Source organism: Papilio polytes, unplaced genomic scaffold (genome assembly GCF_000836215.1).
Source record: "Papilio polytes unplaced genomic scaffold, Ppol_1.0 DF820711.1, whole genome shotgun sequence".
In the NCBI taxonomy this organism is placed as follows: domain Eukaryota; kingdom Metazoa; phylum Arthropoda; class Insecta; order Lepidoptera; family Papilionidae; genus Papilio; species Papilio polytes.
The window spans coordinates 458,304-482,949 of NW_013528493.1; the positions used below are offsets into that span (position 1 = coordinate 458,304).

General features: G+C 34.1%; 3 protein-coding genes across 4 annotated transcripts in view; 2 read left to right on the forward strand and 1 right to left on the reverse strand.

The window, feature by feature from the left end:
* The window catches only part of LOC106110209 (muscle M-line assembly protein unc-89-like), a 33,190-nt gene extending 19,925 nt beyond the window's left edge, over positions 1-13,265 (forward strand). For both annotated transcript variants that reach the window (XM_013291940.1, XM_013291941.1), the window contains exons 11-28: positions 40-570; positions 744-5,078; positions 5,149-5,400; positions 5,472-5,948; positions 6,042-6,214; positions 6,301-6,391; positions 6,901-7,534; positions 7,739-7,902; positions 8,072-8,281; positions 8,671-8,962; positions 9,381-9,513; positions 9,835-10,003; positions 10,442-10,481; positions 10,791-10,923; positions 11,163-11,319; positions 11,687-11,803; positions 12,163-12,658; positions 12,932-13,265. In XM_013291940.1, the coding sequence (XP_013147394.1) occupies positions 40-570; positions 744-5,078; positions 5,149-5,400; positions 5,472-5,948; positions 6,042-6,214; positions 6,301-6,391; positions 6,901-7,534; positions 7,739-7,902; positions 8,072-8,281; positions 8,671-8,962; positions 9,381-9,513; positions 9,835-10,003; positions 10,442-10,481; positions 10,791-10,923; positions 11,163-11,319; positions 11,687-11,803; positions 12,163-12,587 (8,333 nt within the window). In that variant the 3' untranslated portion in view covers positions 12,588-12,658; positions 12,932-13,265. The remainder of the gene's footprint in view (positions 1-39; positions 571-743; positions 5,079-5,148; positions 5,401-5,471; positions 5,949-6,041; positions 6,215-6,300; positions 6,392-6,900; positions 7,535-7,738; positions 7,903-8,071; positions 8,282-8,670; positions 8,963-9,380; positions 9,514-9,834; positions 10,004-10,441; positions 10,482-10,790; positions 10,924-11,162; positions 11,320-11,686; positions 11,804-12,162; positions 12,659-12,931) is intronic.
* Positions 13,266-15,180: 1,915 nt separating this feature from the next.
* Positions 15,181-17,106, forward strand: LOC106110210 (protein KBP homolog). The gene has a single exon (XM_013291942.1). It carries the CDS (start codon positions 15,282-15,284, stop codon positions 16,944-16,946), a length of 1,665 nt encoding a protein of 554 aa, XP_013147396.1. The 5' UTR covers positions 15,181-15,281; the 3' UTR covers positions 16,947-17,106.
* LOC106110215 (solute carrier family 35 member C2) overlaps positions 17,017-24,646 on the reverse strand; it is a 12,858-nt gene continuing 5,228 nt past the window's right edge. Inside the window, exons 4-6 of the mRNA XM_013291950.1 lie at positions 23,909-24,161; positions 21,166-21,332; positions 17,017-20,509 (exon numbers count right to left, since the gene is read on the reverse strand). Coding sequence (XP_013147404.1) covers positions 20,183-20,509; positions 21,166-21,332; positions 23,909-24,161 — 747 coding nt within the window. The 3' untranslated portion in view covers positions 17,017-20,182. The remainder of the gene's footprint in view (positions 20,510-21,165; positions 21,333-23,908; positions 24,162-24,646) is intronic.

Consider the following 24,646-nt stretch of genomic DNA (forward strand, 5'->3'; position numbering starts at 1 on the left):
CAATCACGATTAATAAGATGTGATGTTTTCATTTTGTAGGTAAAATGATGGATCACATCGACGAGTTTGTGTCTAAAGATACCATTGAAGTGATCAAGAAAATAGCGATTTCGTCAAATGAAATTGATGCCGACAAAACAGTGAAGTTAGCCACAGAGCTTAAGGAAAACATTTCGGCTATTATGTTATCGCCAGAAGTCCAGTTATCCAAAGAAACTTTCCAGGAAAATCTAACCGAAACAAATGTTTCTCTGGCATTAGAACTTCAGCAAGCTCTTTCGGTCGTAGTTACGGAGATTTACGAAAAAGCTGATGAACTCTCGTCACAATTTGATGGTATTAATATTCAACAAGTAAAGAGTAATTTAACTAACTTGTCTTCTGATCTGAATGTGCTCGTGACGTCACCCCAAGTTGTTGAAAAGAAAGATCATGTAAATCAAGCAGTGATTGATAGTGAAAATGCAATTAATATAGAAAGCATCACAGAAGACTTAACACTAAAAGAGAATGTGGAAGAGGTTTTGGATGGTTTTAGACTGGAACAGATAAAAGATGAAACTGATTTTGGTACGTAGAATTTCGTGTTTAACTTTTTTATTTTGGCCATGTGGTTTCTATCATTTTTATTAAATTGTTCTTTTTTTGTTGAATAGCAAATGGTAGATCGATAGAAAATTTAATTTATCCAACATAGTTACATAAGTTTAAACATACTTTAATCTCTTAAAAAACTGTTTCAGATGATGGCGAAACCAAAAATACATTGCACAATCTCAAGTCATTGCTTAGAGAAGTATATGATAATATCAGTATGTTAGCGAATTCTAGAACAGGTGATGATATAGAAACTTTGCAAAATACACTAGATGAAATTCAAGCTGTTATTATTGAATTGAAAAGGGACTACAATGAGTCCGTAAATGAAACTCTTAATGAAAGTCTTCAAGACTTAGAGTGTAGTGTAAGAAGTGTTCAACTACAGATTAATGAAGAGAGTCCTCCCGAACTTGTAAAAGAAGCTTGTGAAACTTTGCAGCTACTAGTATCTAATATGTGCGAAACGCATGAATTCCAAGTAGTACAAACCACAGGCCATAAGGAAAAACTAGGCAACATTATAAGTTCATGTTCCAATGACACTGAAGAGACGATCCATCTTTTAGAATCCGCGTTGAATATGAAATCAAACAATGAAATTCAATTCGATAGACTGTATACATATATTAATGAATTAAAGCTGGTTATCAAATCACTAAAAAGTAGTTTTGCGGATAATAGTGAAGATTTAATTGAAAAAGGCATTGAAATCATGCATAACTTAGACGACACAGAGGAACGGGTCTTCGCTTTAGAGAAAGAAATAGACTTGTATAAAAACTTAACTCCCATACAAAGAGACAGCATAGTAACTGCGATACATTCTGTTTATGGATCCATTTCAAATATGAGAAGTGCCATGTCGAGTGTACAAAAACATTACATGTGCGAAAATTACGGAAAATCTTCCGAAAAAATATTGACTGCGTTGAAATGTATTGCTTTTATTGCAAATAAAACTGATAAAAATTGGAAGACTTTAAGTAAATCATTGCGTAAAGTTTTAAATCATTTCGAGGATATAAAATTTTATATAAACCTTGACAAAACTGCGAGAATTCCCGGTGATGCTTCATTTACCAAAATAATATTACTGGATCTTAAAACTACCATTGAATCATTGATACTTGAACATGTTAACGTTTTTAGTGAAGACGTTCTACTTAATACTAAAAATATAGTCGACTGCCTCGAATTTAATCTTCTTAAAATGGAAAGTAAATCAAGTTTACAAGTGAAAGAGAAAATACCAATTTTTAAAAGTATTGGTCAAAAAATATGTGTGCTTGCATCATCTATAAAGGAACATTTAGAGTTATTAGAAAAAAGGGAAGAAACCGGCGATATTGAAATATTGCAGCCTGAGGATTCATCTATAATAGAAAAAAGTGAATTACCTAAAGAATCTACGTTGATTAAAGGCCCAATTAATGAAGAACAAATAACAAATATAGTGAAAGATGTATTAAAGGTTACAAGCGAAAAAATACCTTTCACAGAAAAAGATAACCACGTAAATTTCGATATTTCCAACATTGATAAAGATTCAATTGAAGATTCTTTAGGCAGTATTAAAAACGAAAACGTGCAATCCGGAAGGTTCAGTACAACAGGTGATATCGACATAATAGGAAAACCCGAAAATATTGGATTTAAAATAAATACTCATGCACCCGACTTTGTTTTGGAAATTCTGTCGGAAACTATTATGACCGAAAATATAACAGAAGCATCTTTGTTAATCCTAGAAGAATGTAAGCATTTAGAAGCGCCCTTACTGCAAATTACGGAAACTGGTATGTTGTATAAGGCCCACGTCAGTGAAGCAGTAATTGAACACATGAAGGATTCAGATTTCGGAAAAGATCATGCTTTTAGTCCACATTCACAAGAGGCGAAACAAATTGAAGATGAAAAACCTCTTGTAAATCAAATACCAGAAGTCACGCATGAGTCTAAAGAAACTGATGACTACACTTTAATGGGTTATACAAATGATACGAACGAAAGGCTTAAAATAGATGTAACGCAGGATGAATTTAAATGTAACGATGTAATAAGGCAACAAGAAACAATTGACAAGACTTCAATAGCAACTGATCAACAGCCTCAAATGCAAAAACAAAAAGAACACGGTATGGTTGCAGAAAAAATAGCTGATGATATTTCAGGAAGTACTGATGACTTGGAGAATGTATCTAAGAACGATAAAACAATTGTAGATGAAAAGCATGTAAATATTAAAGAAAATATTGAAAACAACGTTATAAAAGTCGATAAGTTCGATGTAATTATTGATGGTGAGGTGGTTGACGATAAAGCTATAATAAACAAAAGTGACGAAATAAACGTTAAATTTAAAATTATCCATGATCAAGATTCTCTTCAACAAATAAACAATCTCAGCAATCGCAAGGAAAATGAACTCAATGCGAGTAAGGACTATGAAATTACACCTGATAAAGACATTGTCAACGTAAAAATTTCGGAAAAGGAACGAGACAAGGGAACTTTGTTACTAGAAGTGCAAAAATGTACTATTGAGTTCAAAACTGAGGACAATACACATGAAGATAAAATCGTAGAAACAGTAGAAGATTCAAATTCCCAAACACTATTGCTTGAGAGTCCAGAATTTAATACAAATGTTCAAAAAATTCCAGAGGCGCAAAATGTTTACCATGAACATAGTATTAAAATAAATATGGAACCTAAAATAGAAGAAGGCAAGGTCAAGGAGACAATAATTGATAAAAAAGAAGAGTTACAATCTCCACATTTATTAGATAAAGTAGTTGAGAATAAGTCTTCTGAAATTTCCGACGAGTTCCTTGCTTTACAAAACAAAACTTTAAAACAGAGTACTACTAACAATGAGCATTTAAAAGGCACTTGCCATAATCAAAATAAAAATACAGAAACACAAATAGATACTTCACAAGATCAAAAAACCGAAACAGAAGAAAACACTAATATGATCAGTTATAAAAATGAAAACAAAACAGAGATGGAAAGGAAAGGGAAATCAAATGTTAGCGGAATTCAAAATCAAAATGTTGATACTGACACGGAAAGAAAATGTTCAGATGAAACAAACACAACAAATGAAAATCCACCAGACAAAGAAAAACCTAAACGAAAGAAAAAAGAGGTCAGAAATAAAAAACAAGTCCCAACTTCACCAATTACTGATAACATACCTGAACAATCTAAAGATATTGATGTCAAAGAGAATCATGGTTTCCAAAGAATAGATACTTTAAAGACCGAAGAAAAACTAATAGATAAATCTATGGATGTCAAAGAGAAACTGAGTGAAACTCAAAGAAGCAAGGTAAGTGAATCTAGTGATAAGATAATTTTAGATCAGATGTTAGTGCAAGGGGGACTAAGCAAGGAAAAATTAAAAGAAGACAATATGGATAACGAAAACATAGACGTAGAAACAGATTTATCTCTAGAAAATGTTTCTAATTATCGAAGGGACGACACCCAAAATCCAGAAACACTGAAAATCAAAAATCCATATGTTGAGAAAACAATATTAGCAACTGGGTCAGAATATATAACAAACAAAAAATGTATCGAAGATAATTATAACGTTGAAAATTCTAATGAAAACAGACTAAAAATCTCCAGAGAATATAATTTACAACTCGACAGAAGTAGTGGTCGAGAATTTGATGAACATGGTAGAATTAATTCAAAAGAACAAGAATATCTCACTTCGCCCCAAATAAATATGAGTCAAATTAAGCAAGTCGATATATTAAGTTATGAAAATAATGACGCAACTGTAAATGTAGATAATTCTCGTAAAAGTACGCACACCTCACCGAAAAATAATGCTGTATTTATTGATAAAACCGGAAATAGTTATGACAACGAGTTTTTAAAGCCACCAGGATATGTTGAGAGAACTTTTAACTATGACCATTCTACATCCGATTTGGATATAGCTCAAAACTGTCCATTTTACAAAGCTCAAACTTTAGTGCGTAATACCCAATATACATCGCCATTAACTGACAAAATTCAAAGTGACGAGTCGGTAGAGAGAAAAGATGTCTCCCATAAATTAAAAGCTTTAAATGAAACGAGGAATTTTATCACAGAGAAACGCTCCAAACTACTACGTGATGTTAAAAGGAAGCCAGTTTTTTCCACCTTTCTTACTGATAGAACAGCTGTAGAAGGGTCCAGAGTAAAACTCACGTGTAGTGTTTTAACAACATTAGAACCAAAAATTGAATGGTTTAAAAACGGTATTCTACTCGATAATAAACTAAAATACAGAACAAAATCAGTTGAAGGCCTGTTAACGATGGAAGTCCTCAATGCTGAACCGAGCGATTCCGCCGAATATAGTTGCACCGTTGGAACGGAAAACGGATCAGTAACTACTTCCGCAATTTTAAAGGTATACCCCACTTTTGAAGTTTCACCCATACCTCCGACTTTTACAAGATCGATAAGAGGTAAGTTATTTAATTACTATTTATTAGTAAAAAAATAAATAAATAATGTTACGATTTTTCTTTTAACTAGATAAGTACCATCTAGCCGAAAACGAATTGGTGCTAGAATGCCGTATTCGAGGACAACCACTTCCGACTATTACTTGGCTAAAAGATGATAGATTAATAAATATCACTGATAGATATCAAGCATATTACTTAGCTGACGGAGTTTGTAGATTGACTATTAGTAATCCTTCATCAGAAGATAGTGGTAAATATACATGTAAAGCAGAAAATTCCATGTGGTCAGATCAAATAAGTCACATAGTTACATTCACAGGTATTTTATTTTTATTTATTTCATTATTTACAATTCAAGGACCGTAAACTGATACATTTATTTTTCTTCAGGTATAGAATCTCGCTACGGCCTTCGTTCTACATCTGGAGAATCATCTCGATTAAACCGTCAATTATCTGAAGCTCGTCGACCACATTTCACAAATGTGTTAACTGACTATAAAGTTACTAGTGGAGGCACAATTGGTCTGCAAGTGGAAATAAAAGGCTCTCCAACAAGAGTAGAATGGCTGCGTGAAGGTCATGCAATTACTGATAGTTATAGAAATGCTCAAACTTTTGTAGACCATGGATTATATACCTTAGCACTATCAGATGTTACTGAAAAAGAATCCGGTATATACACATGTAGAGCTTGGAGCAATCATGGAAATGTTGATATGAATGCAGCAATAACTGTAGTCAAACCAAATGAGATCGATGGCAAGCCGGCAGTTATAATTGGTCGACCTCAGAAGGATGTACTTATTTCAGTTGGTGAAGATTTAAATATATCATTCAGAGTACAAGGAGAACCAAAACCTAAAGGTAAATGTTTTGCCAGATTTATGATTTGTTGATTGATTCTACTTCAGTTAACAGAAAGTTTCAATTTTTCATTATGTTTTTTCTACTATACAGTGACTCTAATGAAGGGTATTCGAGATATAACAAATAGCCCACGAGTATGCAAAATGAAATCAGATGACTATATTAAGTTTACATTAAAGAGGTCAGTTGTATCTGATGCAGGAACATATTGCATTCTTGCAAGAAATGCTTACGGATGTGATAGAGCTTTTGTTACAGTTGTGGTGTGTATTTTATTTACTACCTTGAAAGTAATTATAAATATTTGATTTGAGAGTGTAATTTAAAATGAGATTATTGTTGTTTAAAGGTGCGACAACGCGCTTCATCTGATCATTTAATATCTGACTGGACTTATCCTGCGGACTCAACAATTACTGTAGATGAACGAAGGTACAAATGTAAGTTGGATTTCTATAGTTTAATTCGAATTTTGTTAGTTAACCAGTGAGTACTTACTATGAAGTCCACAGGGCTTTATCAGTATTATTTAATTACTCGTTTCTTCATGAAACTAACTGATTAATAGCAAAGCCATATAATTACATGGTAAATATAGGTACCTAGCAATAATATAACTTAAAAATATTAGGTGCTCGACTCCGAACATAAAATGTATATTTGCAGTTAATAATGTGAATATTGCTTCTTCTATTATACCTATTAATTTACTTAGCAAGATTTGCATTTTAAAGAAACTCACTTATAACTTATTCATTTTTAACAATTACAATAATGGACAACTTGAAGATATTACTTTTAAACATTGGCAGTATTCAAACTATCATATGATTTCCTAATATCTTTGTTATATCAACCGCAGTCTAAAATTAAGGCTCAAAGTATCATTTGGCAACGTATCAATTTGTATTAAGGCCATTACCGTGTCGATAATTAGATTTGTTTGCAGCTGTACCAAATCGTATCCCGGGAGAACCGACTGTAGTGGACGGTGGAAATAACTGGATCTCATTAGCGTGGCCGAAGGTAGATCCTGAAGGGGGTGCCCCAGTGTTGGCATATAAAATTGAGAGTTGGTTACTGGGTACAGAGGGAGGAGCGCGCTGGATAGAACTTGGTATTACCCCGCTATGCACCTTTGAAGCTTATAATCTAAAGCAAGGAGAAGAATACCATTTCAGAGTGACTCCAAGAAACAGATACGGTTGGGGAGAGTCGGTGCAAACATCGACTTCATTCGGCGTTGGCTTGACCGGTGATAGGCCGGAATTCGTTGAAGTGCTACCCGGTCAGTTGAAAGTTCTAGTTGGGGAGACTGCTACATTGAAATGCAGTTTTAAAGGCAAACCTACACCAGAAATCGTTTGGATGAAGAATGGACATGAAATTGACGAAGAGGACCAAAGATTAAAAACATGTTTAAGCAATTACAACTGTTCTCTGACCATCAACGATGTTCAATTAAATGATGAAGCCCGTTATAGCTGCGAAGCCACAAACGTCCACGGCAGAGCATCGACGTATTCAAGAATAGCGGTCGTCACCGACAAGAGTATTTGGGAGGCGGATACAAAGCTTAAGAGGTGATTATTACATTTTATTTGATGTATGTGTGCCTACTATTAAACAGCTATAAACAAATATGTAATTCTTGGTGTCCAGTGGTTAAACACGTATACCGTGCTTGTAGTAGTTAGAAGCTTTCACTCTGTTCGCTTTTTATCTACTCTTGTAATTAAAGTTAATAACGTTTTGAGTTGTATTTATAATAATAATGATTATTTTAGAGAAAGATCATCAGATGGCGGAGAGTGTCCGCCGCAGTTCACAATGCGACTGCGTGACAGGCGCGTGCAGGCCACGTACCCTGTCCGCCTGACATGCCAGGTTATTGGTAGACCACCGCCCCTTCTTACTTGGTACAAGAATGGCGAAGAAATCGTCAATGACAGTAAGTTGTATATTTCATATCCAATATCAATTTTACAGATACTACGCTAAGCACTTTATTCACCTTCCACTACTTTTTTATTATGTGTTTCTTTACATTCATTGCCTTTAATTAGGCAAGCGTTCTCTTATCATGGTGTAATAACTCTTAAAACTATTAACTATTTTAGATCGTCATACGAAGTCGCAGGACGAACATTTTCACACTTTGGAAATTGCGCCCACGACGCTGGAAGACGGCGGCGTATATGAGGCGACGGCGCGGAACGGCAACGGTGCAATCAGTTGTCGCTGCAACCTGGTCGTCGATAAGGGCATCAGAGCTTACATAGCACCGGAATTTTGCTGCGGACTGGAGCCGTTGTATCAGCTGAGCATTGGTAAATTATAGCAACAAATTTTCTCTTTGAAGCTGTAGTTTGCGAGGAACATGTTTGTGATAAAATTAAGCTCGCTACAGACGCTCGGTTTTAGTTGTACGTTTGTAAGCAAAACTTTAACTGATATTTAAAGTTTTGTCCAAACGCGCATATTTTTAAATAACACTTCGACTGTACAAACTCAAAGTCTTTAGCGAGCTTTACGTACATATACAAACATCAAAGTTTATGATCTAACATAGTAGACTTAAAAGACGTGTTATGACTGTGCAGCTGTTTAGTTTCCGTTGCTAACATTGCCGACAATATAACTATAACTAACTACAAGTATAAAAGACTAAATAGAGATCCCGACGTTTTAACTTATTAAAGCAAATTATTTGTTTAAGGTCAAGAGTTAAGAATATCAGCGGTGGTTGAGGCATATCCATCTGTGGGAGTGACGTGGTACAGAGACGGAGTGCGGCTGCGGCCCTGTCGACGAGCGGTGATGACATTAGACAGGGACGGACAGATAGAACTAGCAGTGGGCTCAGTAACACAACGGGACGCCGGTGTCTATACATGCACTGCGTCGAATGAAGTGGGCAAAGCATCTACATCAGGAAAGGTTGAAGTGTTTGGTGAAAGTGATGGAGAGAGGAAACCAACCATCCCAACCGTTATTTGCTCAGACGTACCGTAAGTATGCATTAATAAACCCCACCAACAAGACTGGCAAGATTAAAAAATCTATTTTATTTTATGTATAAAACATATAATAAAATTGCAGTGTCTGTTTGTTCGGGAAGATGATGTATTTGCGTTGCTGATAATGAAAATCGGATTTAATATTTTTTGTCTGTCTGTCTGTCTGTCGGTCCGCAAGCCGCGTTTGTTCCGAGCAATCCCTAAACCGGCTGGGCCGATTTCGACCGGACTTTAACTGAAGGGTAGCTGACATAGACGGGCATATTATATGCTATTTTTTATCTTAATATTGCGTGGACGAAGTCGCGGGCAACAGCTAGTTCTAAAGAAAGCTATAACTTAAAGAGAACTAACTTAGACAGATCCGCTCCTGTAGAAAACTTAGAATTGTTGAATTAAAATATTGCAGATATTCAAGAGAACCAACTTTTATAAGAAAACCAAGATCAAGTGAAGCTTACGAAGGAGATACTATTATTATAGAGTGTGAGGTAACAGGCGACCCAAAACCAGACGTTTTTTGGCTGAGGGACTTTTTGAAGGTAAATAACTACATAAACATGAACCTTTTTACTTTTAGTGTACTTCCTATTAGGTTGTAAGTAATCAACAATTTAAAACCATGAAGATACGTAATAAATAAGAAAAAGTGTAGTAAATGTAGCTACTTAATTTAAAAAAAGTCTTATATAATCACATTAATACTGTAATTTTTTATATGAATGTCCTACAATATTTTCTCCTGCAAATATTTTCAATACGAACAATTCCTGAGACAACCATGTCTACTCGACAGTAGACATTTGTACACATCCATTATTATAGAAATTATCGTCATTAATTTTAGTACTTGTGATTTCCAGCCCGACTACTACCGGGACGGATCTCACTTCAAGCGCGTTGGCGCTGGCCCTGAATACCGCTTCGAGATCCCGCACGCAAAGCTAGACTATACGGGCGCTTATTCAGTCGTCGCTAGAAACGTTTATGGCGAGGCGAAAGCAGTTATATCGCTACAAATTTTGGCTAAAGGTATCTTATACTGAAATAATTTAACAGTGGTAAAGCCTGCTTGAGTATCTTCGCACGAATGGGTCGGCTCACCCGGTGCAATACCACGACCACACAGACGACAGACGTGAAATGGGAGCTATTCCGCGTACAGTCTGATGAGTGTGGTGCCGATGACCCAACCTTAGTCCTTTTTCTTTCCGGCCTTGAACGTGGGATGCCCGGAACGTGGTTTTGACGCTGGAGGAGACGCATAGGAAGAGGATATATCCTCCATCGTCGATTAAGGGTAGGCAACGCATCCGCTATTGCGAATGTACATAGGCAGCGGTCACTTCGCCAATTTTGGCGGATTCAGGTGATTGCTTGCTTATTTGCCACCTTATGACATGAAAAAAATTACCTATCACAAATCAATTAAATGTATGTTTTGTTTTTATTTTTTTCTTGTTCTTTCAGATCCGCTTTCAACTGAGGAGGCGCACAATGTTCGTTACGGGTAAGCCATTGTTTTCAAACATACGTGCAGACGCGGAAATTCGCGGTATATATAACATCAAGACATAGTTCACTTATTCTTACAAATACCCAATTAAGTAACAGAGACTTGCACTCACAATGGGATAATAATAAAAAGCAATTAACCGCATACGACTAAACTGACTGTAAAATTAAGTGGAACATCGCTTGATTCCCTCACCGTACATATTTTAGTGTTTTCAATTCCTTTTTTTCGACATAAAAATTGAAAAGTACCCAGATTGCACTAGATGAAATTTGTTGCAATTATTTCTTATTAAATTTTTAGCCGAGTAGAAGTGATTCCACGTTTTGAGAAGGAGCTGACTGATTTGTTGTCACATGACGGGGATGCAGTTGAGTTCGAGTGCCGGGTGACGGGGGAGCCTGAGCCCGACATCAAATGGTATCACTACACTAAGGTACGAAACATTCTGCAGATATTTTATTGTCTCACATGTCCGTCAGTCACTGGATATGAGACTTCTACAAGAACTTCTACCCTCATACTTCTACAAACTATATTCTAAATACCTATTCCTATCGCCTTTGTGTGATTGGTTTAAATATTATATCAATTACTTATACTTAGTGTGCAATAATATAGCAATATGCCATAGAAAGCTAATGACTGTAAATTAATCTAATTTGTAATCTGTAGATAATTCGCGAATGCTCTGACTTCGAGACTGGCTATGAGCTTGGCACTGCGCGGTTGAAGATCAAGCAAGTGACTGCTGACGATGAGGGCACTTACACCTGCGAAGCATACAACTATCTCGGCAAAGCAACCTCTAAAGCTTGTCTTGTCGTTTATCGTAAGTTCTTACAAAAGCGAAAGGCCATTTATGGTTTCGTTTTGTATCAGTAACAAACTAGCAATATGATATTATTGATTTTCTCGATTAAGAGACATTTACTTTGCTGTAAATATCCAAGTACAGACACAAAAAAGTGGTATACAATGTAATATGATATGGAACCAAAATCCATACTTGAATGGTCAATCTCCTTTATAATAATTCATGATGAATCCTTTCATTGATTAAATATGTAATTCTTAATTAAGACCAGAATAGCCAGCTTTAAATGTTTAATTCCTAATTAGGACAACTTTTTTAAAACCTCTTAAGAATGACTAGGCGGAATGTAGAAAAATTTCTAATGATTATTTTGGTAATACAGCTGCGGGTGAGCCAAATACTTTGAGCCAAAGACTACGGAGGCCTCCAGTGTTATTGTCGGCCGCATCTACCCCGCGGTCTACGCCCGCTCGATCAATCTCCCGCACCCGAACACCCGGTTAGTACCACACATATTCTACAACTAAACAACATAACTGCAAGATAGATAATCTAACAAAGCAAAACCAAGGGACATGTTAAGAGTAAATTTCGAAATTAATCAACAAGCATACTATCTATTTACAACCTAGTAATGCAGTTTTGCTTTCTTTACACATACTAGCAGCAGTCTTTATACCATCGTTTATGCTGTTACAGTAGACGAGTAGTCGAGCTACCTATTTTTGTTTAAATATAACTTGAATCAATTACATGAACCTTGTAAATTTTATTTATAAACCAACAAGACAAAACACTCATTACTATTCTCTTAATATGAAATGGAATATGAATCTAAGTTAATATTATATCTTTCAGGTCCAGACATAAGAAGTCTTTGTAGCCCTGCCCGTGAGATAACACCAAAGTTCTATACCTATCCTTATAATAAAGTGGCAGAAGAAGGCGACACGGTAGTCTTTCAGTGTGCGGCGAAGGGCCTTCCCGCACCGTGGGCGACCTGGGACAAAGATGGCGTCGTCATAACACCCTCCTGTAGAATAACGATTAAAGAGAAGGACGAGATATTCAGAATTTTAGAAATCGAAGAAGTAAACAGCGAAGATGTAGGACTGTACAGAGTGACCCTGGAAAACGACTATGGCAGGGCGGAGGCAACTGCGAGGCTCGAAGTTATATCACAAAAAGGGAAGTTCTACGCCAGTGGGAGATCCTATAGCGCCTCCCCGAGGAAGTCTCTGCCGTACAAAAGGAGTATGTACTCCCTTCCGAGACAAGACTGACGAAAACCGATTACGAAACTTATTTTGTTCACGTAGATTTAGAAAATCGGCGCCCTCAATTTTATTAAAATGTAAGTATATAACGCAATGTAATGCGCTTTCGCGAAATGGGTGCCCACATGTATTATTTGTTTCCTGCGTTGCGACTGTCGTTACATAATATGTAGAGGTAATGCGAACTAGTTATCATGATAATGTAACCTAATAATCATGTCGCCAAAATGTTTGTAACTGAGCGAATGTATGTTATTGTACCATAACTAACGGAAGTTGTTCGATATACTCGTAGTGTTGATCGTATTTTAACATGACATTAATTATAATTATCTTTACATTTATTACAGAAACTTTTCTCTAATGGCTGCCGCGTGTGACGTCTTGATAACAGTTTTATTACATTTATTTAAGTGCATTTTATTTATTATAAAAACATAATATTTTTTATTAATATTTATCAAGAAAATTATTATTCTTAAATGTTAACATTGAAATGTGGAAAAATTCGGATTTTTTCTCCTAAACTATTATTTTTAGCCAATATTTATTAAACAGCAATTAAAAGCACCATGTAGAAAGTTTGAATATATGTAAGTGATATCATATATGAATGTGTTATTGTAGGTGTCCACAGTAGTACACACCTTCGAGTCAGGTAGAATATATGTTACATTATGAGTTTTTTGTTGTTTTATTGTTCGCCCCCTTTAAACGACATAGAACACTTAAGTTTACTAAACGATTATTCATACCACATCATGACACACGCATAATGTCTTCGATAAAAAGGATAAAACATATTACGATAAACTTGTAAAAATATTCTGTAAACATAGGCAGCAGAACTTTTATCAGTGTCGAAAATTTTGTATACCTGGGAACACTTATAAGCGCTTCAAAAACATCAAAAAATGCACTAAACGAAGATAAAATAATTTTGCCTTTTCTCAACTATTGTTTGATTAATTTTTTTACAATAATTTTATGTTAAGCGTCGACTTGCACTGTCAATTAAATAAATAATTAATTTGTTTCTAAGTAAATCATAATAATCTATGTAAATGCACTATTTGGATGGATAAATGTTTTTACAATGGTTTATAAATATTTACCAATATTATTATTTTAAATACCTGCCCCATTTCGTTATTAAAAAAAAACAAAAACTAGAAAGAAATTTGCAAACTATGAAATACAGATTGCGCTTTTCTTCGTGGTACCCAATTTGACGGCGAAGATTGATCTCTATTTCAGTATGCGACAAAATACTCTGTGGTCTGTTGTAAAGAAAATGTTAGTTGTTAACTCAACAAATTCCCTATTCCTAAGGGAACACATGTATAATATGTTTAGTTTTGTAATTTAAAAAAATTGTTAGTCACTAATTGACTTATAAATATTTTTCTGATTGTTTTTATTACCTATTCATTTCAAATCGCAGTGACCGCATCCTTACTTGTAACGTGTTTTGTGCAACTGGAAGTATTTCCTTCATGACATAAAATAAACAAGGATTTTGGTTTTTACCATACTCTTTTACTTATGTAATAAGGAATTTACTGTGTGTACTCAGACATAAAACAAGAAACTAGTAGTCTGATGCTTTTATACCGCAACGTTTCGTTCAAACCACCATTTCTATTATTCTCTAGATAAGCACTGATTTTCTAGTTATATTGTAAGGTACAAGTATTTCCCTTACTAAACAGAAGGATTTTCCTTAAATGTGGAAACATTACCTTATTGGTAACCCTAAATGCTCAGAGGCGTCCTCCTGTCAATGTCAAAAAGGTGTCACAATATCCTTGCAAGACTATAAAAGTCCTAAGTTTACATAGTGCTACAAGGCTCTTGTTGCACCTTTTTGACATTGACAGGATGACGCCTCTGAGCATTTAGGGTTACCAGCAATATGTCCGCATTAAAGGGAAATTCTTGTAAAAAGTGTACATTTTGAATAATGCCATTTTTCTATTTATCCGATCTACTGATGTACATATTGTTATAAATCTCGATACAAATGATTTTTAAAAAAAATATGGTAGTCGGGCGGTAATATGAGCAATACTGGTGAATTACTTTAAAACGAATACACTAAGGCAAAAAAATATAATAAAATACTAATATACGTAAAAGATATCGAACGTTCCGTGGCGACGACTAGAAATGTACTGAGCTACTGAGCTACTGAAGGATCTGAGATATTGACGGCTAGAGAGCTTGACAACGACTGCACGACTGCGAGACTGCCTGCCTGCCTGCCTGGAGGCCTGAAACTTTGCAAAAGGTTTTATGAAACTTCCCTCCCACTACTACTTCAGTTTCTATTATTTTGTAATAATACATATTCATTGCAATTTCCCAAAAAATTAGTTGTAGAATTTATTTTATATCGATTTCCATTTTTGTTTATATTTAGTAATACGTAATGTATACTGATTATGTTCATGAACACGTTAACGCCATATTTATTTTTCGGGTAACTAAAAAAATCTGGATAGCATTTGCTTTCAACCATCAAGTTTTGATGCATTAATATTGACTGGTTATAACTTTCAAGTGGATTTTGATTTAAAATTACTATTTGACAGAAAAAGGGTTTTTATAAATTGACGCCAAAAATTGTATAGTGACTTGTGAACTATTCCTTGAAAAAATCGGTGATTATTGTTAATAAATTGAAAGTATTGGAAAATTATGGAAGTATTAGGCCGAATTTCAACCACATTTGAAAATATCAAAAACACGATAAAAAATAGAAACTCGTCTGAAGGTCTGCTGAATCTGAAGAAAGACATTCAGATACTGAACAAGGAGCTCGTGATGTTCGGCAAGGAGAACCACGACCAGTACGTCAGGTCTCTGGCCATGGAAGGATATATAACACTGTTATCCGTTAAAACAATGCCCATTGCTTTATCTGATAAAAGAAATATTTTACAAGAATCTTTTGAAAAATTGAAACAGTTCGCACTTAGGGAGGAATGTCTTTTTATTATGTTAAGAATCCAGAATCTTTTATGTTATTATCTCATACAATTAGATGAAGTGACATTTGCCAAGGAAATATTAGAAAGCATGGAAGATGTTTATGAAAAAATAAACAAATCGCTGTCGGAAAATTTCTATGATGCGGAAGATTTGTTCACAACAGAGCCTATTACAAAAATCAAAAGAGTAAAACCAGAAAAGATTGACAAAGTTATCACAAACAATGTTCAGATGCAAGCATTTTTATATAACAAATTAAATTTGCCTGAGAAATATACCCTATATAACCACACAGCTCTGAGGCGACAGTTGGAGATGAAAGAGGGTACACCACAAGACTGGGCGCTGCGGACCGCCCGCCTCGGCAACTACTTCACGTATCTCAACCAGCTCAGCAATGCGCGCCATCATCTCTCCGCAGCCTATCACGTCCTACGCACCTGCCATGACAACTGCAAGCTTATTCCGGAAGAATTCGTTCTTCAGAAAGCTGAATTCGAAATGCATTTCTTAGAACTTAGTCACCACTGGGTCAAATACGGTTTGACACTGTTTAAATTATCGAGGAAGAAAATTTTAAACCGTTATTTTTCAAATCCGACAACTAAGTCAAACTTATGGAAAACCGTAAACCAAAATGATTTAGAAGAGAGAGTAGTAAATGTTGAAAAGTACGAGGAAGACGATGTAAAGGAAGTTCCTGAAAAAAAGGGAAAAGGAGATGGAGCCTCAAATAAGCTCTACATTTTCCCTTCTCTGAATTTAAAAGATATAGAAAATCGAGTACCGGTGGAGATGATATGTGAAATTGAAGAAGCCAGAAAATTATTTACATTTACGCACAAATGGCTAATGAGAGCGAGACACTTTTACGATTTCGAGCACCACAGTGCACAGTACGTATCCTGCTCTCTCCAGTTGGCAGAGTTGTACGAGCATTTAGCATTCTTCGAGAAAAATATCGACAATCAATATAACATACAAAAAAGACGGGCTGACGTGCTGGAAGCGTTGAACTCATTATTGAAGAACTGCGATACCGTGATGTCGGTACAGATTGACGTAATCAAAGAGCTGTCCCAAGTCCAGCTCGAGCTGATGGCCCTCAACTTGCAAAAGCTATGGCGCGAGGAGTCGCAGACTAACATATTTAACTTGGATGCAGATGCGGACTCTATTATAAATTCTTTGGACTCCGAATCTAATAAGACGTTGACGGAGAAAACTTTAAATGCATCTAGCAAAAATTTATTCCTTCGCAAGATGGAAGCGGCGACTCTTATAAATGGAAAGTTGTTTCGCTTGAGCGGTCAATTAGACGCCAAGACGCCTTCGCAGCTCAGTTTTGCCACCGACATCTTGAAGAACTGATTTACAGGTTCCCTTGTTTTGCTCAGTAACACTTCACTTTGAATACATTATACATTTAAATAAAACACCATTTGCAGAACGAGCTATATTTAAGAAATCTACTTAATTATTTTAAACACTGTAGCATCTATTATAAAATAAAAATCTACAAGCCCCACTAGTCCCGTGTTTGTCAAATAATTCTGCAGATGTTTTATTATTACATTTTCACAAATTTATGTCTTATGTCAGCAAATAAGTTTTCCTCCCACATTAAAAGAGCAATAAAACGACCGCAAGAAATGTAGAAAAACATAGAATAAAAAATATGTTTTGGCAACAGGACTTATGGTATAAGAGATTACAATTAAACTACATCGAATAATCTAGAGAAATAAAAAAAATATTAATAAACAGGTTTACAAAAAACTAAACGGTATTTTACAACATTATGACTAAAGAGATTTTGAAACATTTATATTTCAAGTTAAGTACCAGACCTCTTAAGTTACAATATATGTTTATAAAATGCAATTTAACAATATTACGCTTATGACTATATCGTACGGAATAGTTATAACCTATTACATAAATGGAAGGAAGGAAGTACAGGTAATTTTGATTGTGTTGCACTGTTAAGCAATTTATTCATTAAAAAAAAACAATTTGACAAATTATACGTTCATGTTTCTAGAGACAAAATATGCTACACTCATGCAAACATTCATGAAAGAATAATTACATGATTCTGAATCATAATTTAAGAAGCACATAGATTTGTTTATTAATGAGTCAACATATTTATTACAACATTTTTGCAAAAATTGCTGAACTGGAAGTAAATTTTGTGCATTATTAAGTTTTAAGAGCTAATAGAAGTAACTAAGAGAACTTTCCAACGAATAGGGGTCTAATTATAGTGAATATCTATACTGTAGTCATCATCTTAAATTATTTAGAAACCTTTTGTTCACATAAAGCATTACAAAGTTACATTTACTTAACTGTGGAATTCCAATACTGTATACTTATATAAAAACATGTTTCTAATTTTAAAAGAGAAAGACTACATGGTTTCAAGTGCGTCGACAGTGGAGTAAAATATAAAAAAACAACATTAAATCTATGCCTTAAAATTAAAAATGTAGAAACAAAATTAAAAATCTAACTTTTTCAGCAGCTTTGATGAGCATATAATTAATTAAACATAATCACAAACACAATCATTAGTTTCTTAGAGTAATGTGGATTTTTTTTTATTTATACTTTACTAAACTTAGTCATTTTTCTATTTATTTGCAAGTTTCAAAATTGTTTAAAACATGGAAAACAATGAACAGATATTATGTTTCATGAGTCTACAGCAATTATAAAAAATATCGTAATAATTATCCTCGTAAGACATTCCTCAAGAAAGTAAAATATACTCGAACTTATGCTAACAAAAAATAAAATATATTTCAAGTTTTTCATTAAAAACCTTTAGCTTTTTATTCTAATAGCATAACAGTTAAAAATAGCATAACAGTTTGTTACTAACAAACAGTACAAACAAATCAGGATCTTGTCAAAAAAAAAACTGTTTTTCAAGAGAAAATAAGATTCACATAACGTAAGGTTTTCAAATATGTTGTCGGCTCAAAACATCTCTTGAATCACTGTAGCCCGACAAAAATATTTCCGGAATTGTATAAATGATAAATGTAATGTAAATAAAAATTAGTTGAGCAATAATTTATCATGTCAAAACCTTAAATGACAACCCTGAACGATTAATATTGAAGATTATTTTTATAGCAAGATAAATCCATGGGGTGACAATATACATTTGTGTATATGTACTTTTAATTAAAAATCTTATTATATGTAACGAATGTACATTTAGGCGAAATTTGTGCGCTCATAACAATATTCAAAAGGGGGAATTAGTAAACTCTTTATTAACTTACTACTATACAAAATTGATGTAGTATCAAATATTTTTAACGATTTATTTGGCTACAACCTCGGGTGTCCAAATGAGGTTTTAGTGTATGGCACGTTTTGTTTTATGAATTTAAGTTACTTGTGAAACTTGATACATTATTAGCTGCCTAAGTATATTATAATAGAATTTCGTAAGGAACATAATAAAAACAGAAAAAAATCCTGTAATCAGTAATTAATTATGAAAAATTGATGAAAAAATTAAAGGGCATAGGCATTATTGTTATTTATCTAATTTAATAAATTTCAGTTCTATAGTATTTAACTATCGCCATAAAGTCGACGCAAAAATACTTCGTATAAAAATCTTAAATCCGATTATTTTTATCCAATTCGTCTTGATTACAAATTGTCAAAAAAAAACAAGACTATTTTTTTTATTAGTCTTAAATGTTAACTATGACAATAATTTGAAAGTACACAAATATGTTCTTCGAGAATCCATATGTTTATGTGTATTTATATAACAATGAAATTTAAACGAGAAATCAAATGAGATCAGGATATATGAACAGAAATGTAACATGGTACTTAAATAAAGTGTCAAAACTAGTACAATTATGACGTTATGAAGATGTGAAAATCTAAATTGTTTATATAGTTATGTGGTGTACACACTAAGGTATATAAATATACATTAACTACATAAGCATGCTTTGGTTGAAAACATTTACTACTAGAAAACATAACTGGTATAAAAAATGACGAACTCTAACTTATAATAGAACTCAACCTAATTATAAATGCTTCTTAGAAAGACGAGTTCAAATAACAACTCGTAATGATAACTCTATAAATTTATAATGGAATGCTTTAATTAAAAGTTAAAAAAAAAAAACAAACATGTATTATCAAAACTATTAAGTTTAACTTAATTAAATAATAAAATGCAAAATGTAGTTATAACCTATTTAGCCAATGAAATAATTCTTAATTTGGTTATAAATTTATGTGTACCAGTATTAAATACAACATAAGAATGTTAAACTTCAACATCGCCATTACTTATTACATTTAATCTACAAAGTAAAGATCTTTAAGATTATGGAAGCATATTATGGAAAGGGAAAGACAAAGCTTTTTGGAATATACAAGAATTAAAAACTATCAATGATTATTTAGTGCCGAAACTATTGTGTTAAAGAATATTGTTCTCTCTATTACTATAATAACAGATGTCAATATCATTTATTACAATTGTTCCGACAGTAGAAACCTAAATTTACTTGATTAGTCATTTGAAGGAAGAATCCGGTTTGAACGCCTGCTGTTTACCTCGCATCTCTTCTATTTAATACTTCAGTTAGGATGGCATTCGCATCTATATCGCTGTCATCGCTTACTCCATTATAATGCACATGATCTTCTAGCAGTGGCTTGCCGTATTCTCCATTCAGCAGGGGTGACCTCATCTTGTTCATTGAGTTGAAGTCATCCACATCCAAAGCCCTCACAGTACCAGCGACAGCCTTAATCACGAGAACCTTGTGGATGATATGCCCGATGATGCCCAACAGGCACACAATCAGCCCGACAACATTAATAGCGCTTAGTTGATCGCCGCTCACTTCCACTGCCAGTATCAAAATACACATTTCCTGTAATAATGATAATGTATAAGACTTCGAAAAAGAACACGAGCACATGGTTCACTAAATGTGTTATTCGCTTAAAATTAAATGTGTAATTTCTTTGGGTTCAAATAACGAGGATCACAAAATTAAAGAAAAACTTCGTGGAAAAAACTTTATGGATGCTAAGGAAGCAGTGACTTCGTTCCAGAAGGCCATCGAAAAGACCCTGCAGCGATGTATTCATGTGAATGGAAGCTATTTTTAAAATACATCTATTCTATTATAATAAAGCGTATACACACACTTCTTTGTTGCCTAAAATGTCAGTAATTACAGCATGTTTTTGATTAAATATTTTTTTAATAAAAAGCCTTATATTTACATCACGCTTTAGGCTATACATTTTCACGCCATTAAACTTAGGGCGTAAATATTTTGAATAAAAACCCTAATGTGGGAAAGAGACCATAAGTTGCTGCAAACATCAAGGAAGCAAGATTCCCATACTTTGTCATCATGTCGTCATTTTGACATTTAATAATAAGGTCGCTATTTTTAGGTATTAATAAGAATAAGCTTTGCTAAGAGTCTGTCCATCTCCCATATATTTATCCTTTCGGGTAAAACAGAATGGCTATGATGTTTTGTCTAGTTTGGTATAAAACTTTTATAGCAAGTACCTTGAAAATGCCCGCAATCGATAGAGTCAGGCTTGATGTGTAGGTGACGACAAGAAACTCGCTGATCTCCATAGCAAAGGCCAGTATCGCACCAACGGACACCTTCAGAATGGTAGGCAGTAATTGTTCTTTGGTCAACGACGCCAGGTAATCAAAGCAGGTGGTACCTGGAATTAATAACAATGAATTTTAAACAAAACAATACATATCTCGTGGGCTACCTAAACACTAAACATATTTTCATTCTAATACGCTTACAAAAAAGAGATTACAATATGTTTTGGAAATAGAAACTGGTTATATCGTTAAAAGTTAGTCGATGTTTATTAAAAAACTTATCATTTATACAGAAACACTAAATTGAAGGCTATGTTCAATCACGAACTGAAACAATCACAATTTACCTTAATAACCTGCGATAAAGAAAGCCGTCTATAAAAATGTAAATTTTACGCACACCTTTCCGTTCTGCACTATATCGCTGTTTCCCGTTGGGCCGATCGGTCAATCGCTCTATTGGCCCAGTGGATTTTTTCCCCTTGGGCCGATTGATTTAACATATGGGAAATCGTGTTCACATTCAACAAAAAACCTGTACAATCTACCGATTGATCAGTCTAACGAAAAACGCCCATTGCATTTAATTTTTTAAAAATGAAAATTTTGAAATATTTATACTATTTGAAAAAAAACCCGACATCCAGAGCATATAAAGGGGGCCCTAGACAGCGTAAGAATAGAACTGCACTGACATTTATACAAATTATCATAAACTACAATATGTGCTGTATAAACCAAAACCCCCAATACCTACGAGTATGACACTCCAGGGAAAGATACTAATCGAACGATGCGTCATTCGTCAAGATCGGTTCAGGGATTAAGGCGAAGTTCGTCTCAACAGAATTCATTAATACATAAAAGATACAAGCCATATTACCATAACTTCAGTCGGATAACAATACCAATAGAACATAAAAACGGATTATTTAGTAAGATAACATTGATTGTATAAATGTCGTCGTAACCCAAGCTTATGTACATAAGTGTTGAAAACGTTTAAAAAACAAGACTGTGTTCGTCATTATCACTTCTTTACCATAAAATATGGCTTGCATAAACGACAACTAATCTGAATTTCAGATTTCATGATCTACTTACGTGTTGAATGGTGTATTGAATTATGCTAATTCGGTTTAATTTTCTGCACATAAAGGTTGTGGCAAATAAATAAATAATTTTATGTTCCATACTTCTATTCTATTTACAAAAAGATATATCTACACACAAAATCGTCATTGCATTACTCGAGTATTTTATCATCGGATCTGTTACTACATACATCTTAGGTTTCCCAACTATTTTCAGTGGATAGTTAATGATCATTGACTATATAAAGCATTCCCCCTTTACTTGATAAATCAGAGATTTAGGATAAACGCTATGTACGCCCTGCCAGCTCAAGCCCGGTTTACAGTGGTAGAGCCCGCTTTAACATCTTTGCATCTTACCACGACCACAGAAAAGAAGCGTGAAGTGGAAGCAATTACGCGTTTCATCTGATGAGTGTAGTGCCGGAAGCCCAATTTTAATCCCTTTCCACCCCTTTCTTAAAAAGAAAGGATGGGAAGGGAAAGTGGATTTGACGGTGGAGGAGACGCTTAGAAAGGGGAAATGTTATCTTTACGTGCGTCTCCTCTGTCGATTAAAGGTAGGCAACGCGTCTGCAATTGCGGATGTTTATGGGCAGCGGTCGCTTTCCATTTCGGTGGATTCAGGTGGCCGCTTGCTCGTTTGCTACCTTATATATAAAAAAAATCTAAATATTCCTCTTCGAGCCAAACAGTGGCAACTCAGTCACAACAAAAACAAGATAAATCAAAATGTCAAAATAATACTGTAGAGGTCTAAAGTTTTTGTTAAATATTAAATACAAAGTCGCAGGAAACAGCTAGTATATTATATACCTTATTTGCTTAATAAATCCTATCAATTATTTATACATCAAGAAAAGGACATACAAATGTCGAGCTGCTATTTATTCCAGAAAAAAACAAGGATACCACCAATTGTTATTTGAAATTCTATTATGTTAAATCTGTCGTCGTCAGTGCTGAAATTTACATTTCAAAAGAAAACAACTTTGCACATGAGCTAAAATGTACAAAACAAATGTCATTTTTATAACGAACAGTACTGAAATTATTAGAAAAACTAAACCAGGCCCTTTATTGTAGGCAAATAAAATTTAATATCGAATTAAAATAATAAAATTCGAGTACAAAACGAATTTCACGAGTAGGTTAAAAACTTTTGGAATCTCGCCGTGTAATATTAAAATCAAATTATCAGAGCAATAAAATTTTAAGTGAACAATCTAAATATTAAAAAATATCACAGAAATGCAAGATATTTTTAAACATTTAAATACATATCCGGTTAACGTAAATCCTCAAGAATAACTTTAAATTATCTTCTTTCTAAAACTGAACACCTTTGTTTTAACATAAACCTCGTAAAACTTTACGAGGTTAAGTTTCATCAGAAATTTCGAAATGTCAATACTAAAACCTTTCCGCGAATTTTTCTTTAAAGGCTACCCATATATGCGGCAATTAGAAAACTTGTACTCGTACTCGTCATAACAAATAACCAATTGAGTTACTTCGTAACTAAATAGTATACTCGTAAGTGTGAATAGTACAAAATAGAAAATATTTTTCATCAATTAGTATAAACTCACCTTCGAACACTATAGTGAAAGGTAGCAGCGACATGAACATCCAGGGTTGCACATGGAACACCATATCCACAGGATTGTCAAGACCCAGCTTGGACTTCTGCATCAGAAGTTGCGCGAAGGACCATCTCAAACCAGCAGCGAACGATGCTAACAGGAGGAAGTAGAAGCCAAGGAGATTGAACTGCGTCGCCTTGTAGGTGAACATGATCAGTCCAGAAGCGATCATGATAACAATTCCGACCAGGGACCAAGACTGCAGGAAAAACAAATTTATTAATTACCACAATTCTAACACCCAAATACATTTTTGATATCTATATATTACACCTAACGTAAAAAGTTTCACGAAAAGCGTGCTTCCCTGTACCGATCGGACCACCGATAAATGTAAATTTTGTTTCCGACCAATTGTTTGTATATTTTAACCCTATTAAAAAAATAATGTCAAAAAATGTGTAATGTAGGGGTGTTAATGAAACGGCGGTTGGTACTGGACTGATTTATTATTAGTAAGCGGACGGTACATTATATTAAGATACCCTCATATATACCACACTATCTCCTCCTTTAAAAAAAAATTGCAAAATACATATTAAATTACACAAAAGAAAAAAAATAGGACATAAGGAAAACATCAATTAAATAAGTCAAGTAAAAATAACGTCTATAAATGTAAATGTTGCAGCTAAATTGATAATACATATTTACACAAAAGTTACTAGATACTACAACATATTT

Excerpts from the sequence above, each read along its gene's own strand:
- LOC106110210 (XM_013291942.1), top strand. The coding sequence starts at position 15,282 with ATGGAAGTATTAGGCCGAATTTCAACCACATTTGAAAATATCAAAAAC.